Raw genomic sequence first — 15,838 nt, forward strand, 5'->3', positions numbered from 1 at the left:
ATCCCCGCATTCACTGTGTGATTAAGGTTTTAGTTCCACTATTGTGGGGAATAATATAATCATTCTGGACATGCTTCAAACATCCAATGGGTGCGGGTTCGCGTCCGAGTTCCGATACCTAAGTGTTGGAGGTTTACCTAAGCTCCTCCTCGCCACCTCATCCGCGTCAGCGGTGTCTTACAAAAGCCTAGAGGTGAGCCGTGCTATAAGTCGGCCGTTACGGAAAATAAGAAGAAGATCGGCCTGGTGTAAATGACCATATAGTAGTCGACAAACACCATATGTATCCCGAAAACAAACAAATTCATTAATAAATGGGGTGCTAGTACTACAGCGAAGTGGAGAAAGAGTTTTTTAATATACATGCTGTACAATGTATGTCTTGTACCAAACCAACTGAAGTTGCGATGTCAGAATATTAAATCCAATGATACAATCAATTCATGTGACTATTTACATTATGTTCAATGATTTCCAGGTCGGACATTAAGCAACTCCGCTAAATCCTCAATCCATTACGATTCGTTGCGGTGGTGCAGAATGCCTTCACCAGAAGTTGCTAATATATTTCAATTATGGCTATTTTTGTCTTACAATAATACGACCTGCCGAAGTACAGAAAATCTCTACATCAATTACACTTCAATCCGAGTTTATTGCACCCCGTTTCAACGGCGTACGACATATGACCCTACCGGAATACTTGGTTACTTATTCATTACCTTGCAGTTATCATATACTTGAAATGACTTTAGTTGCTGTTAGCCGTAGGTTGTCATAGCCAGTGGAAAAAGCCGCCGCTAGCCCTCCTGTTTTCGACTTGTACCTGCTGACTCAATACATGCCACCACATCCCACCAAAGTCGGATGAAAAGTTAATGAACATATTCCCAGCGTTTACCATAACAAATATAACTAAACTTACATTAATTCTAAAATTTTCTAAATAGCTTTGTGGGCAGCCCTTCGAGAACCCCTGGCTCGATAAACCTCCAACACTTAGGTAGGAATTCTGGAGTCTACCTTGGTCGGACTCGAACCCGCAATACATCGATGTTGTAGCTGTGGATCATACCGCTACCGCTATCTCGCCACGGCTAGGTGATGCTGTCCTTGTTGCTAAAGTGCGGAAATAGTGAATTCGCACAGTCGGCTAAGGATTTCTCAAATTCCATCTCCTCAAGCTGAGTTCTCGGCTCAATCGATATTCCAAGTAATTTAGAACTATGCCTCTGTAACAACAAGTCGAAATAGGGATGGCTGGGCTACACAGTACACACTTAGCTAGCAACTCTTTTTTTCCCGAGAGGTGGATATGTATTATTGAATTCCGGATGAAACTGTCAGTGATGTCGTTTTATATTTCCTCGCTTTATTACAACTGTTCTTCGACAAATGAGACGCAACGGTTCTCCATTTATGTGTGCGAAAGCTAATTTAGTGTTCCACACAGAGTTGAAAACTCGGCTTTCGTGGTTTAATTCCCTTTCATACTCGAAGATGTTGCGGGACGCATGCGGCCAGCGTGCTTAGAACCCTTGACCTAAAATGACAACCTTGAGTCTGACTCAAGAGAAATGCAAAATAGATGATAAAAGCATAAAAATTAGACTTCAAAATGAGAAGCGATTCAAAGTGTTAAAATGGTGTTCTTGCATCAAACGAATGGTGCTTCAAGATAAACCCTGGAACCTTTCTGCCTAGCCATATTTATAAATAAGCGTCTGATTTCCTGGCCTAAAAAATTGCTCCTACGGTGGAGGGTGCGTTTATTAGCGTAACATGCATTGTGGGAATAGCACAACAAGCAGTGTACAAGTTACATATATATTCGGAGCATTACGCTACATGCGTAAATGAGAAAAAATACCGCCTGTAAAATCATGTATAGTTTCTATACAATTCGACAATTCTACTCTCAGGAAAGTGTTCAAAGACGTAAGATGGCAAGTTCCGTCCTGGATTTTCCTTTCTCCCACATCTGACGTACGTGTAATTCTCGTACGCCATCATACTATGGCTCGACGATGAGGTTTGCTTCACAAGAAGCCGTTCCCAGAGGATTCTCTGCGATTACCTGGATGAAAAATCACAACATGAGATTCTGTAACTGTTGGTACTGGATGTTGGCTCTCAAGAAAAAGGAACATCTAAAACACAGTGGATCCGCAAAACCTCCAAATTAGCAAAATGGTTGATAGCCTGATTTGTTTTTGTTTTTAAATTAGAGAAATCATCAAGTAGTTTCGCTTCATAACTGCTACAACTTCATGACTCGCAAACAGAACGGCCGTCTGATATGAAATATTCTACCGTGGAATTTTAATCGCCAAATTGCCGATAGCCTACTGATACAAACATATTGCCGTTTAGAAATGTTTTGTTGGGGATTTGAAATAAATTTGCTTGTTAAAATCCATTTTCTCCTCTGATAATACATAACCGCTATTCCAGAATAACGATATGAGCAGCTAGATAGAAATGAGTAAGCCGGACGTTATATTGGTGCCATACATGTTGCGATCATACACCAAGGTGTCGTCGGAAGTGTTGCACGTTATTATCACATTCGCCACCACTTATCTTTGCGGAAATTATTGAACTTTCGACACTCTAAGTCTGCTCAATTTCTACATATATAATATCATGTTTATGACTAGCCTACAGTTGATATTTGCACAATAATATCGCTAAATTTGAACCGAAACATGGTGGGGGTTATATCATCCACTCCAGTCAAATTTCATGATTGACAAATCTATAAATGTTTGTCTGTCTGCACTTGAAAAAAGGTACAAGTACCTTGTTAGTGATGATTTCAGAATTGACTACGGCTGCTCCATTGATGAAAAATGGAACTGGGTATTTACAGTAGATTTATGGGTCATTGCAGATATACCAACTGCTACGAACCTTGTACACTCCGGTGTGCGATTCCTGCGCATTTTTCAGCACGAGACGACACAGCCCGATCACGTTTTCCTTCCAATAATTTTTATCGTTTGTGATTTCTTTGCCGTCTTTGAACCATCTGAAAATTTGATTAGAATTAGAACGATAGCCACACATCTTTTTCCTAATTCGATTATAACTACAATTATAGCTATACAGTTTTTAGGGTTAGAATTATAGATTAGAATTATAGCTACATAGTCTTTCCTAATAAGAATATAATTATGGATGATAGCTACACAGATTGTTCCTAATTAGATCACAATTATAATTACACAGAGGTGGTCAGTAACGAAGTACTTCTACTTTTTCAAAGTACTCAAGTAGTTTTCCTCTATTTCTGATACTTATTAAGTAGATCTGATTTTCGCTACTTCTACTGCTTAAAATTTTGTTATCTACTTACTTACTTTTCGCTATTTTCAGTTTGTCAAGTAGAAGTAGTTCAATCTTCCAATCAGGAATATCGCCTGAGGAATTTCGGAGCTGTTTTCACAGAGTATTAACATTTAATTTTCATAAAAGTTTAGTAAAGCCCAGAATTTTTGTCGCGCTTGGCGCGCAGTGGATACGGAATGATCAGTATGGTTTCACGAAAGTATCGGGGAATATAATTTAGGTGGCGGGTTGGCGTGGTTCCGTTCACGCCACATTGTCGCCCTTCGCCCATATGAAATAATTCATCACATTATGTATAGCTCATCATAACGTTTGAAACTGATGTTTTGCAATCTAGCATTTTCTTGTCATATCGTAATTTAGCATGTTCATGGCGTGTCCTAATCTGGAAGAGTGGACTTTGACTTTTTTTTTAGTTTTAGAGGCTGTTTTAGCATACCACCTTTGAAACTTTCTGGACTAAAAACATTAAATACATATTCTGCTTTTAGAAGTAGTATTAATATTTCACTTTCAATTCCCAGTATCATATACTTTGAGTGATAATCAATATCAGTTCTTTTGTCTGGATAACATACATGTTGAAGTATAAAAGCAAGTGTAGTAATGCCTTTAATTTCTGGAAATAAAGCTACGCAATATGGCATTTTTACGGTCCACCCTATTTTTATTAACGTTTACTAGCAAAGTGTTTACACCGTATCCTATACAACTTCTCCGTATTGCTCTTCGACTAAACTACGGGCCTTATAATATGGGGGATGGCGCCATACCATGCTATTTTCCAAAATGTGCTCTTCGAGAAAACAGAGGATTAGCATCGCATTTCCTTATCAATACTATTATTTTCATCCCATGATGCGGACGAATGCTTATGCTATCGAAAATTGGATACCTGCTGGTATGCATCAATATGAATCAAGCTCGTCACCTATCACATAGCTCAATTTGCACCTTTTTATAATCCATCCAATCAAGATCGTTTTCACAACTACTTACTTACTTGAGTACTTTTAAAGTCAGACGATTCTACTTCTACTTCAAGTAGTTTCAGGTTGCTTATGAAAGAAGTACTTCTACTTCTACTCGTACTTGAGTAGATTTTTTCGTTGCTACTTCTACTTCTACTTGAGTAGCTTTCTTGACTACTTTGACCACCTCTGTAATTACAGCTACACCGTTTTTTTATAAAATTAGATAAGAATTAGAATTATAGCTACAGTTTTTCCTAATTGGCTTAGAATTAGAATTATAACAACACAGTTTTTCCTAAATAGAATATAATCATATCGATAGCTACACAGATTTTCTCTAATTAGATCACAATTATAACTACAGCTACACCGTTTTTTATCAAATTAGATTAGAATTATAGCTACACAGATTTTTTCTAATTAGATCACAATTATAATTACAGCTTCACCGTCGAAAAATTTGGATTATCAATAAAATAGTATTTACGGTGACCAATTCTGCAATTGTTTATTAAAGTGGTGCCCACCGTAAATACTATCAAATTCAAATTTTTCGACGGCGATAACTCCGCTTCCACTGGTTGTAATTGAACCAAATTTGGTGACCATCGTTTCTATAGACAACCTAACACTTTCATTGGGGTGAACAGAAAATTTTCAAATTTTTTGTTATTTATTTTTAGATAATAAATAAAAACTTTCTTCTCTTGTAGCAATGTGGCTACTGGCTGGAATTGAACCAAATTTTGTGTGTGACCTTAAATTAGGTAACCTAACAATTTTATCAAGTAGCCAGTACGATTTGAGAAAAAAAGGCATTTTTGAACACCCCTACTATACAGTTCTCCTGCAGCATTTTCAGTGTAACGCGAAATTAAATTAGAATTAAAACAAGAACATCGAAACATTTCACATATTAGATTAGAATCAGAACGATGAATCACTCGCCGAATCGTGGGATGCGGTTTGCCGCTGATAGAGCAGCTGAGCGTAACTTTGACGCCGGCCGGCACGCTTCTCGGTTTCATCGGGACCGTGATTTGCGGCGGGGTCCGGAGGTCTTTTTCGTCGTACTTCATTTCTTCGATTTGAACTTTGGCTGAAAAAAGCGTGTTTCACTGTCAATTTGTCGCGGCAACCAGAGACGCTCGTAAACAAGGGGTACTTTTAATTTTTCGAAGTAGATTTTGCCCATTTGCACTATTTACTCAAATGGCTATAATATTACATCACTCCCTCTTCTACCTCACAGTTTTCAGTTTTTCATACAAAACTAGGCCTAGAATACTCACATTTTTACTTACTTGATAATCGGTACTACCACTCGTACTCCCGTAAATATTTACTACAGTACTTCTACTTCCATCTTAGTACCAAAATGACTACTTAATTATCCTCTATTAACGAAATTTGAACTCCTAATGGCATACGTCATAGCATTGTAAATAACATCACACCCACCGACATGTTGCTTTATATAGACGACCGTTTTACTCTCCAACGCTTCGCTGCGACCGATTTCGTTTTCCGCGAGAACACGGAAATAATAAGACTTGGATTTTTGGATGCTGTCGACGACGTATTCGCACTTTGTCAGCTTCTGAGCGACAGTCTGCCAGTCCCTGTGGATCAGAGCATTGAGAAACAAAGGAAAAATGCATCCAGCCCTTAAATCAAGCGACCAGACTCTTATGTAAAACGAAATGATACGTTTGATGTCGGCACACGGTGAATTTGGCATTAGAAATGCGATAACTATTCTTCTTCTTAAGAAACCATCACTTGGTGAATTTGGCATTAGCAATGTTGCCTACTAACTATTATTAGTATGAGAGCCAGAGCAATGGAATAGGCATGGCCGAAAAAATACCTAACTATATTTAATGTGCTGTCGAACGCGCAATATATTCTTTGCGGTACCAGGAAAGGCACATATTTCTTTGCAGCGCTACCAATCATTGCGGCCTACTTTACGTAATCACACTTTTCAAAGCAACACTAACCTGCCGCGGGCTTCCCTCAGCTGCACGACGTAGCCTCTGATCGGTTTACCACCGTCGTATTTCGGCTTTTTCCAGGAGAGAGTGACGCCTTGGTCCGTTTCGTTCTCTACACGCAAGGGACCCTCCGGAGGGGATGGCGCGTCTACAAATTTCGACCATCAGCACGAGCAAAGCCATTATGAACATGAGGTGGTATTCACCGTTAACAAAAACTGGCACTTTCAAAGTCTCCGTCCCTGACGAGTTGTGCAGCGTGATGGAATACGTCCCGGAATGGAATCCTCGCACTTTACGAATCATCATCTGCTCGATTCCGATCGAACTGACGATCTCCACGGACTCGTCCACTTCTTCGTTGTCTTTCTTCCAAACGATGTGCGGTTTGGGCCGGCCCTGCTCACGAATGACACTTGTCGCATTGCACATTGCTTCCAATTTTAAGGGGACTAGCAAGTCAAAATTTAGAAAGAATATGAAAATTTTCAATTTTGTTTTCTTGGCTTGAAATATCGACATAGTACCTATACTCTTACCTCATGGCCTTATCTTACCAAAAATATAACTAATAACTTCATAATTTCGATTTTTATCGGCACAGGTCTAGTATCTTTTATTACTGGTAAAATGTTTATTAACGTTTTTCTCCGTTGTAAAATTTTGTTGAACAGCTTCATGGTAAATCAAAAATTTGTATGACACATATGTCGTATAGTATTCACTGAGGTTTTTTTGAAAAGCTAACATATAGACCCGTGTTATGCTAAGAGACGTTTGGCCTAGGTCGACCTCGCTCTGAATTACAGAGCTTCACAGCAAACTTTTTGAAAAAATACCTGAAATTTGAAATTTCAAAATTTCAAAATGGGATTTCTCCTAGGAGTTGCACGTATTCCTTCAAATTTTAGTGTAACACAGCACTGTCCCAGTACTTCCTAAAAAGGCGTTAGATTGAAAAAACAGGCTTCACAATATTAAGATTTTGCATTCCCCGTGTCGTTGCATTTTTTCTCCTTCAAATCCACAATCTGCAGGGTAGGACTAAACTTTTTGTTTTTTTGTATATAGCATAGCGACATCTAGCGACTGTGAAAATTTCATGGTGATGGGGGCAGGCATCTGACAGTTAGGTTTTTGACTTGCTGGTCCCCTAAAAGAGACTTTCGGAGGTACAGAACTTCAGCATGCTATCGAAAAATAAATTGATATCGAAATAAACCAGAATATCTTCGGCTGATGGTTAATCATCAGCAACTAGTCGACAATTGGGAAGAACATTGTATACCAACAATTGTATCGCCAAATATAATGCCATTTGCAAGAAATTTCAAATACCAAACGGATCGCTTAAGCTCAATTCTTGTTGTTATATTAACACTGTTGCCATGCCTCGACCAGACATTGCTTCATTGATCCTTTGCTACCAACGTTTACTTTTTCTTCTTTATTTTCCCTTTTAGACTAACATTCTTACAGCCAGACTGTATAGAGTCAAGTGTGCCTGTTTGATGCTGGTGTGATCAGACTAGATGACCTTCACGGTCGTATCGATCATTCCTATCTGATACCGAATTCTGTGCATGCCTATTTTCTGTACCACCATCATTGCCGTCTGTTGCTATGTATTTTGGTTGGATGAAAATAAAGACTCTCTCTCTTACCGTGTAAGGCACGTTAATTCTGATAGTGCTGCCGGCGTTGATGTGAAATCCATCTCTGCAACACGCTTCCAGCTCGGCAGTCATTTTGAACGATGGAGCCACTGAAGCAGAATGGAGGCACCATTACTTGCTTGACTTGTGCAAGCATGCAAATTCAGCGAGTTGACGGTCAACTAACTAATGTTTTTTTGAGTAGTTCTAGTTGCGCATTTCGAAAAGTGAGTAGTTTTAGTTCTAGTTGCGCAAATGCGCATGATGTTCTTTTGCGGCCATTGCTAGCTCAGAGTCATCAGCACTAACAGTGGCGTAGCTATTTCAAACTCGGAACCCTATCTTTTTGAAAATATTTCCCAGCTCACTTGCAATTCAGGAATTCATATCTTGGGGTGTTTTGAAAGGAAAATCATTAACAGTAAACTGAAATGATGTGAGTTGTGTTTTAGTTTGTTAGTTGCGGATTCTTAAAGTTCTAATTCTGGTTGCAAGTTCGGAAAAGTGAGTACCAGTAGTTCTAAGTCTAGCTTTGAAAATCAAGTAGTTCGTACAAGTCTTTAACAAACTTGGAAGTTTATGGTATAAAACTGGCAACGCTACATACACAAAATAAAGCAAACCAATCGCAAATTTGCAATTTATACAGAAATTCCTATTATTTTCATAAACTCGAGGTTATCGTAGGATTAGGGTGGTGGGCAAGGGTGTAATGAATGATCCTCCTACCCCAACCCAAAATCAATTACAAACCCCATAAATTTTGCCATGTTCATGTGGTGATGGTCATGTTGTTGTGGATAAGTAAACTAGAGCACGGCCAGGGAAATATATAAATTATGTCATTTTTGGATGGGAATGTTTGTAAAAATTGCCTATACTGTATTTCATGGTTGAGGAATAAAAGAAATTCTCTCTCTATATATATATACACTCGCAATGACAGTGAACATGAAATCATAACAACATAATTCGTACTCAAGATCTCCGTCGCCGTCATAATGCCCTTGTAATAATAATATTTGCTTCTGGCTCCACGGTTTACTGATCGCATGCGGACGTGATAAGAGGCGCCTTCCTTCAAACCCCGCAGGACGCACGAAGTGCCCGAGACCGCCCCGTCAGTCCATAACTGCCAGTGTTCTGAATTTTCCTGCAAATAACGAGGTTTTTGTTTTTTACAGGGTTGTAACCAAGTCACAAGTCAATCCCACTTTTATAGTTTTGACTCAAGTCAATTCGAGTCATTTTCAAATCATCACCGAGTCAAGTCCGAGTCCAAGTCAGCGATCAGAGGGTCATGTCCGAGTCATGGTCTGATGACTCGAGTCCAAGTCATTGTGTTGACTGCTCAGTTTCCAATTAAAGTCTGGTTAAACCCACTTTTTATGACTCTGTTTGGTGATATCGAATGGTTCGCATTTATAATATATTAATTTTGCTGAATTTGTGCAGTTTGTGGTCGCGCTCTCAAGTAGCAGTACCAATAGACGGAATCGCAGCAGCGTGATTACTTTACTATTCTTCGAAATTACAATGAAAGGCCGGACTTGGCCGTCTGAGTCTCGAGTCATATGACTTGGTTCGAGTCATGAGCAATGACTCGAGTCCAGGTCGAGTCAATACACAGATTAACTTGAGTCAAATCGAGTCATCAGAAAATCGTGACTCCAAGTCATTACAACCCTGGTTTTGTTATCACTTGTTCATTATTTCAACTTCAAAGAATCTCACTTCTCTAATCTCAATTTCGTATCCCAGCAATTCCGCGCCACCCTGCACTTCTGTGCCTTTCCACGATAGGGTCAGCGACGAATTTGTAGAGTCGACCACTTCCAGGTCTGAGGGTTCCCCAGGTGGGTCGACCGGGGTCCTGGCCGCAAACGCGTGAGACGGGTTGCTGGGTATTCCCTCCCCAGCGGCGTTGACGGCTATCACTCGGAATTCGTATTCTGTCTCAAAACGCAAGCCCGATGCCTGTGACCAAAAGAACACTGTATTACGTGTTATCATTACAATGGCTGAACACAGCCTGAATCTGAATCGAGTGTTGAATTGATGAAATTTTTTGCAACAACTTGAATCGAGTATCAATTGCAACGACTCTAGCTGAGCACGGAGATGCAAATCACTTCGAGTACAAAAACTATGCACCCCTTTATCAACGCCAAATCACGACTGATCCTACGACCACAACATGAGAAAGATGCAGTACGGAGCTACACATGTTTACTGCTAAAATTGTTTTTTTTGTGGTCACATAAAAGACACATATTTGAACTTACAATTAGCTTCAATTCAATTTATTAGTAGAAATTTCATCATTTCAAAACACCGCAAGACCACGATACAATGAAAGATAGGAAGCTGTCGAAGGGACTTGGAGTAGTCTTTGAAATCAGACACCCCCCTCCTGATGTAAAAAGGAGGCATGCGCACTGAATGACAAATAAAAGAAGATAACATAAAAGGACAGGTGACAAAAAGAGGTGGCTTGTGTCGGGAGGCGAGATCGATGTCAGGTCGTGGTCCGGTAAACTAGAGGGCTGACTAGTATTGATTCAGTAGAAATTGCTGTATTTCGACTTGAATGTGGACAATGGGCTGTTTCACAGTGCAGGTCCGGCATAATTGATAGAGCGATCACCTTTTACGTAGAACCTATGATGGTTGGACGAGGTTGACGCGCGCGTGTCGTACTTATTCACTTTTGATACCGAGGTAAAGAAGTCATTGAAGTTTTTGGGGCAGTGACCGCAGTTTATACTCTAGTTTAGTGTTTCTTAACCGTTTGTACCCCTCGGGCTGTTAAAAAATGTCTTGTAAGCATTTTCCATTTTCAACACAATTTATGATAGTACCCGTATTATAATCAGAATGACCATTGACGTAAAATGGTGTGTAGTGCGAAAAAAAGATTTCAGCTGAACAAATACGCCTAGAAAATAATTTTGGGCTCTAGATAGCGTATAAGCCTCATTCCACAATGCATCTCGTACCTCCTGATTTGATGCTTCGTACCCCAAGGGGTCCACGGACCCCTGGTTAAGAACCCATGCTAGTGATATTGAAATACGCGATTCGCAATCCAATCACACATTTGCTCTATTTTTCCCAACCTTACTCATAACCACATCACTTGTGCACGAGGTACTATTGAAAAATTTATTTCCACTTCCATCCCAAGATATACTAGCCCAAAGAGACCCGGACCTACCTTAAAAGATGTACCGGTACAAAGAGAATCGTTGTTACACCGACTCCAGAGGCTTTGCCCCTTTTTCCGCTTTTCCACGTAATACCCTGTGACCGGACTACCCCCGTCGTTCTGCACCTGAATCACAAAACAGAACTAGTCACTCCGCGTCAAGAGTGGTATGGTAGCCATGGCAACGAACCCCTTTCCAGGAAATGGTGATCGAATCGTCTGAGGCCGTTTCCATTTCGATTTCACCGGATATCTTCGACGGGGCATCTGAAAATCATCTCCACTATTGAATAATATATTGATATTGAAATAAACCCGAATATTTTTGGCAGACACTCGTCAGCGGCTAGAAACATCATCATCATCATTGGTTTATTAGCAATTTTATCAGATCACTACACCACAAAAAATGCGATACAATGAACAGACAGGAAGATGTCGAAGCGACAAGGAGTAGTCTATGGAATCAGACACCCACCTTGGCCTAGGCGATGTAAATAGGAGGCATGCACTCTGAATGAAAGTAAAGAAGATAGTATAGAAAAAGAAAGCGACAAGAAATAGGGCGGCATGTCAGGGGAAGCGAGATCGATAGGTCAGTCGTGGTCCGGTAATCTTGACCATAGACTGTATTTATTTAGTAGTAATTGCTTGTATTTCGACTTGAATGTGGACATGCTCGTCGACTGTCGGATGGCGGCAGGAGAATTCAAAACGACATTGTATGTCAACAACCGTACCACCAAATATTACGTCATTTGAATAAAATATTCGGGTTTAACCAATGAGTAATTATTCAAATATGACATAACACTGGAACACTGGAACTACCAGACCTTCGTACTACCTAGAAAGACCAAGTGGCCTTTTCGACACATGTGGCAATTTGTCCGATTCATTAAGTTCAACGAGAAGTTGTACTCTAACATGGGCGATGGGGCATGGTGACCACAAAAGAAACAATATTTTATAAAAGAAATACAAATACAACAAAAATATCACTTTTATACTATTTTGAACTATGAGATGCGCACGATACCTGACAACACTAAACACTAACGAATTGATATTGGGGCTAGCTAGACGCAGTACTTGCAGGAACACTATCTCCTCGTAGAGCTTGATCTCGTGGGGGAGCCACAAGTGTCTTCTAAGCGTATCAGTCTTGTCAGTGTGTTAGACATTACACGTCAATGTAATATGCCCACTTGACATAGCATATTATGAACAAAGGGCTCTTCAAAAATGACCTTTTTTCTCAAATCGTACTGGCTACTTGATAAAATTGTTAGGTTACCTAATTTAAGCCTACACACAAAATTTGGATCAATTCCAGCCAGTAACCGCTTTGCTACAGCAGAAGAAAGTTTCTATTTATTATATAAATATAAATAATAAAAAATTTGACAATTTTCTATTCACCCCATGAAAATGTTAGACTGTCTATAGAAACGATGTTAACCAAATTTGGTTCAATTCCAGCCAGTAACCGCTTTGCTACAGGAGAAGTAAGTTTCTATTTATGATATGAAAATAAATAAGAAAAAATTTGAGAATTTTCTGTGCACCCCATGAAAGTGTTAGTCTCTCTATAGAAACGATGCTCACCAAATTTGGTTCAATTCCAGCCAGTGGAAGCGGAGTTATTGCCGTCGAAGGATTTGGATTTGAATGAAATAGTATTTACGGTGACAGAATCTCTGTTTATTTATTATAGTTGTGCTCACCGTAAATACTATTTTATTCAAATCCAAATTTTTCAACGGCAATAGCTCCGCTTCCACTGGCTGGAATTGAACCAAATTTGGTGAGCATCGTTTCTATAGAGAGACTAACACTTTCATGGGGTGCACAGAAAATTCTCAAATTTTTTCTTATTTATTTTCATATCATAAATAGAAACTTACTTCTCCTGTAGCAAAGCGGTTACTGGCTGGAATTGAACCAAATTTTGTGTGTAGGCTTAAATTCGGTAACCTAACAATTTTATGAAGTAGCCAGTACGATTTGAGAAAAAAAGTCATTTTTGAAGAGCCCAAATGAACAGCAACAACAATATTTCTAAACTACCATCAATTCCAACATTTCAAACTGCTTTACCGCTCACCGAATGGGTCTTTGACGAGAACAGGTTCCGATTCGAGACATTGTCCTTCTCCGATCTCGTTGACGGCTCGCACACGGAACCGATAACTTTTGCCGCTCGGAATTCCTTTGCTTGCCGAGAAGCTGGTCGCGTCAGAACTGGTCGTTTTACCAACTGACAAACAAGCAAGGGATTTGTAAGTCGATAGAGGTGACTGGATTCTGCTACCACGACAATGCAAGCAATTCAGCTTCCTAGTAAGTTCCTGAAATGGCTGTTCAAACATGTTTGCGAGATGCACTGCATATACCTAGAGCTGGGCAGTGGGCGCAATGATTCCAGTACTGAAATATGAACTGAGCACTAATTCCAATGATTGGAGTGGAATAGTGAGAAATGTTTTTTTGAGTACTGAAATTACACGCTCATTGCCAATAAGAGTTAATTTATCACAGAGAATTATAGTTTAGATATTATTTTCCAGGGTTGTAACCAAGTCACAAGGCTCCGAGTCACACGTCAATCTCACTTTTATAGTTTTGACTCGAGTCAAGTGGAGTCATTTTCAATTCACCATCGAGTCAAGTCCGAGTTCGAGTCAGCGAGCAAAGGGTCGAGTCCGAGTCATAGTATTTTGTATTCACTGCTCAGTTTCCAGTTAAAGTCTTGTTAAATCCACTTTTTACAACTTTGTTTGGTGATATCGAATGGTTCGCATCTATAATGCACTAATTTTCATCACATTTAGCAGTTTCTGGTCGCATTTTCAAGTATCAGTACCAATAGACGAAATCCCAATAGTGTGGTGACTTTACTATTCTTCGAAATTAAAATGAAATTTTGGTCTTGGCCGTCTTAGTCTTGAGTCATATGACTTCGTTCGAGTCATGCGCAATGACTCGAGTACAAGTCGAGTCAAAACACAGACTGGCTCAAGTCGAGTCATTCCCGTGTTTTGACAAAATGACTCGATTCAAGCCGAGTCATCAGAAAATCGTGACTCGCGTTATTACAACCCTGTATAGAAGTGGCATCATTTTCTTCGAGACCGCATAAAATACATATTTGAACTTCCCACGAATCTTTCATACTGTATTAAAGTCGTTATTAATGATACACGAAATCTCGACCCAAATATTGATACTCAATTCAGAATTTAATCACCCAGCCCTATTGACGAGGACTCCTTCTTACCCGAAGTCCAGTTGCGTTTTCCCTCCTCTTTTTTCTCGATAACGTAATGATCAACCGACGCGCCCCCGTTATCCGTCGGTGCCGCCCAAGACACTGTCAACCCTTTAGAAGTGACGTTTGAGAATTCGATTGGCCCGGAAGGTGCCTGTGGTGCATCTGAAATCAAACAATTGTGACTCATGAGAGATCGCCGAACTGAAATAGGTAGCAAACATACGCAACACTGCAGAAAAAATACAGGATTCAATGCAGAACACAGAAATTATTAAAGCATCGCTATTTTAGTCGACTCGGCAATTTCTTGGCGTTAATAGTAAAATTGGAAAAGGTTTTTGTAATTTTTACTTAGTAAATTCAAAATTCTCAATCTCCTGTGTGTTCGCATCTACCAGTTAAAATCGAGCCAAATTTGGTGTACAGCCATTTTTTTGGCAACCTAACAACTTAATCAGTGAATCCCGGGAATCTGAAAAAAAGGAATTCGAACCACCCTAGTGTAGACTCACCGATGATTTCGACGTTGAGGGGAACTTCGATTTCTCCTGCTTCGTTCTTCATCTTACACGTATATCTGCCCGCGTCACTTCTCTCGCTCGAGTGGATCAGCAATTGCGTGTGGCTCGCGTCACTCGTGTCCCTGATAAATCTCCGGTCATTTTCGTCTGAACGAAGGAATGTTGAGCGATAGTTTTCGTGATAATTTGCGTACGATAAAACAATGTCATATTGTACGAGGATTAGAACTGGGATCAGTGATCAGAGAACTCGAGTCCAAACCAAGCAAGAATTGTGGAGCTTCGAGTCAGGTAGTGACGGGTTATTGCAAGGTCACAAGGTGCCGAGTCACAAGTCAATCCCAGTGTTATAGCTTTGACTCGAGTCAAGTCGAGTCATTTCCAATTCACCAACGAGTCAAGTCACCGAGCAGAGGGTCGAGTCCGACTCATGGTATTATGACTCGAGTCGAGTCCAAGTCATTGTGTTGACTGCCAAGTTTCCAGTTAAAGGCTTGTTAAACCCACTTTTTATTACTCTGTTCGGTAGTATCGAATGGTTCGCATTTATAATATTCTAATTTTCGTCATTTTTAGCAGTTTCTGGACGCATTTTCAAGTACCAGTACCAATAGACGAAATCCCAATAATGTGATTACTTAACTATTCCCCGAAATTACAATGAAACGTCGGTCTTGGCCTTCTGAGTCTCGAGTCATATGACTTGGTTCGAGTCATGCGCAATGACTCGAGTCAAGTAGAGTCACCTGAAAAGCGTGAGTCAAGTCGCGTCATGACTCGAGTCATTACAACCCTGGTGATATTGAATGCCTCTCGTACATAACATGCTCATTTTCCTCAGTCTTAACAGTTTTTGGC

At 39.9% G+C, this 15,838-nt stretch overlaps 1 protein-coding gene across 1 annotated transcript in view; it reads right to left on the minus strand.

The window, feature by feature from the left end:
* Positions 1-1,752: 1,752 nt before the first annotated feature.
* The window catches only part of LOC145437744 (twitchin-like), a 35,888-nt gene continuing 21,802 nt past the window's right edge, over positions 1,753-15,838 (minus strand). Inside the window, exons 22-35 of the mRNA XM_080315031.1 lie at positions 14,972-15,127; positions 14,466-14,621; positions 13,293-13,445; positions 11,376-11,452; positions 11,195-11,311; positions 9,712-9,954; positions 8,956-9,130; positions 7,987-8,087; positions 6,529-6,721; positions 6,329-6,470; positions 5,787-5,947; positions 5,274-5,424; positions 2,914-3,031; positions 1,753-2,077 (exon numbers count right to left, since the gene is read on the minus strand). Coding sequence (XP_080171157.1) covers positions 2,015-2,077; positions 2,914-3,031; positions 5,274-5,424; positions 5,787-5,947; positions 6,329-6,470; positions 6,529-6,721; positions 7,987-8,087; positions 8,956-9,130; positions 9,712-9,954; positions 11,195-11,311; positions 11,376-11,452; positions 13,293-13,445; positions 14,466-14,621; positions 14,972-15,127 — 2,006 coding nt within the window. The 3' untranslated portion in view covers positions 1,753-2,014. The remainder of the gene's footprint in view (positions 2,078-2,913; positions 3,032-5,273; positions 5,425-5,786; positions 5,948-6,328; positions 6,471-6,528; positions 6,722-7,986; positions 8,088-8,955; positions 9,131-9,711; positions 9,955-11,194; positions 11,312-11,375; positions 11,453-13,292; positions 13,446-14,465; positions 14,622-14,971; positions 15,128-15,838) is intronic.

Source organism: Botryllus schlosseri, chromosome 4 (assembly GCF_051294905.1).
Source record: "Botryllus schlosseri isolate E-star chromosome 4, Bs_hap1, whole genome shotgun sequence".
Classification (NCBI taxonomy): Eukaryota; Metazoa; Chordata; class Ascidiacea; order Stolidobranchia; family Styelidae; genus Botryllus; species Botryllus schlosseri.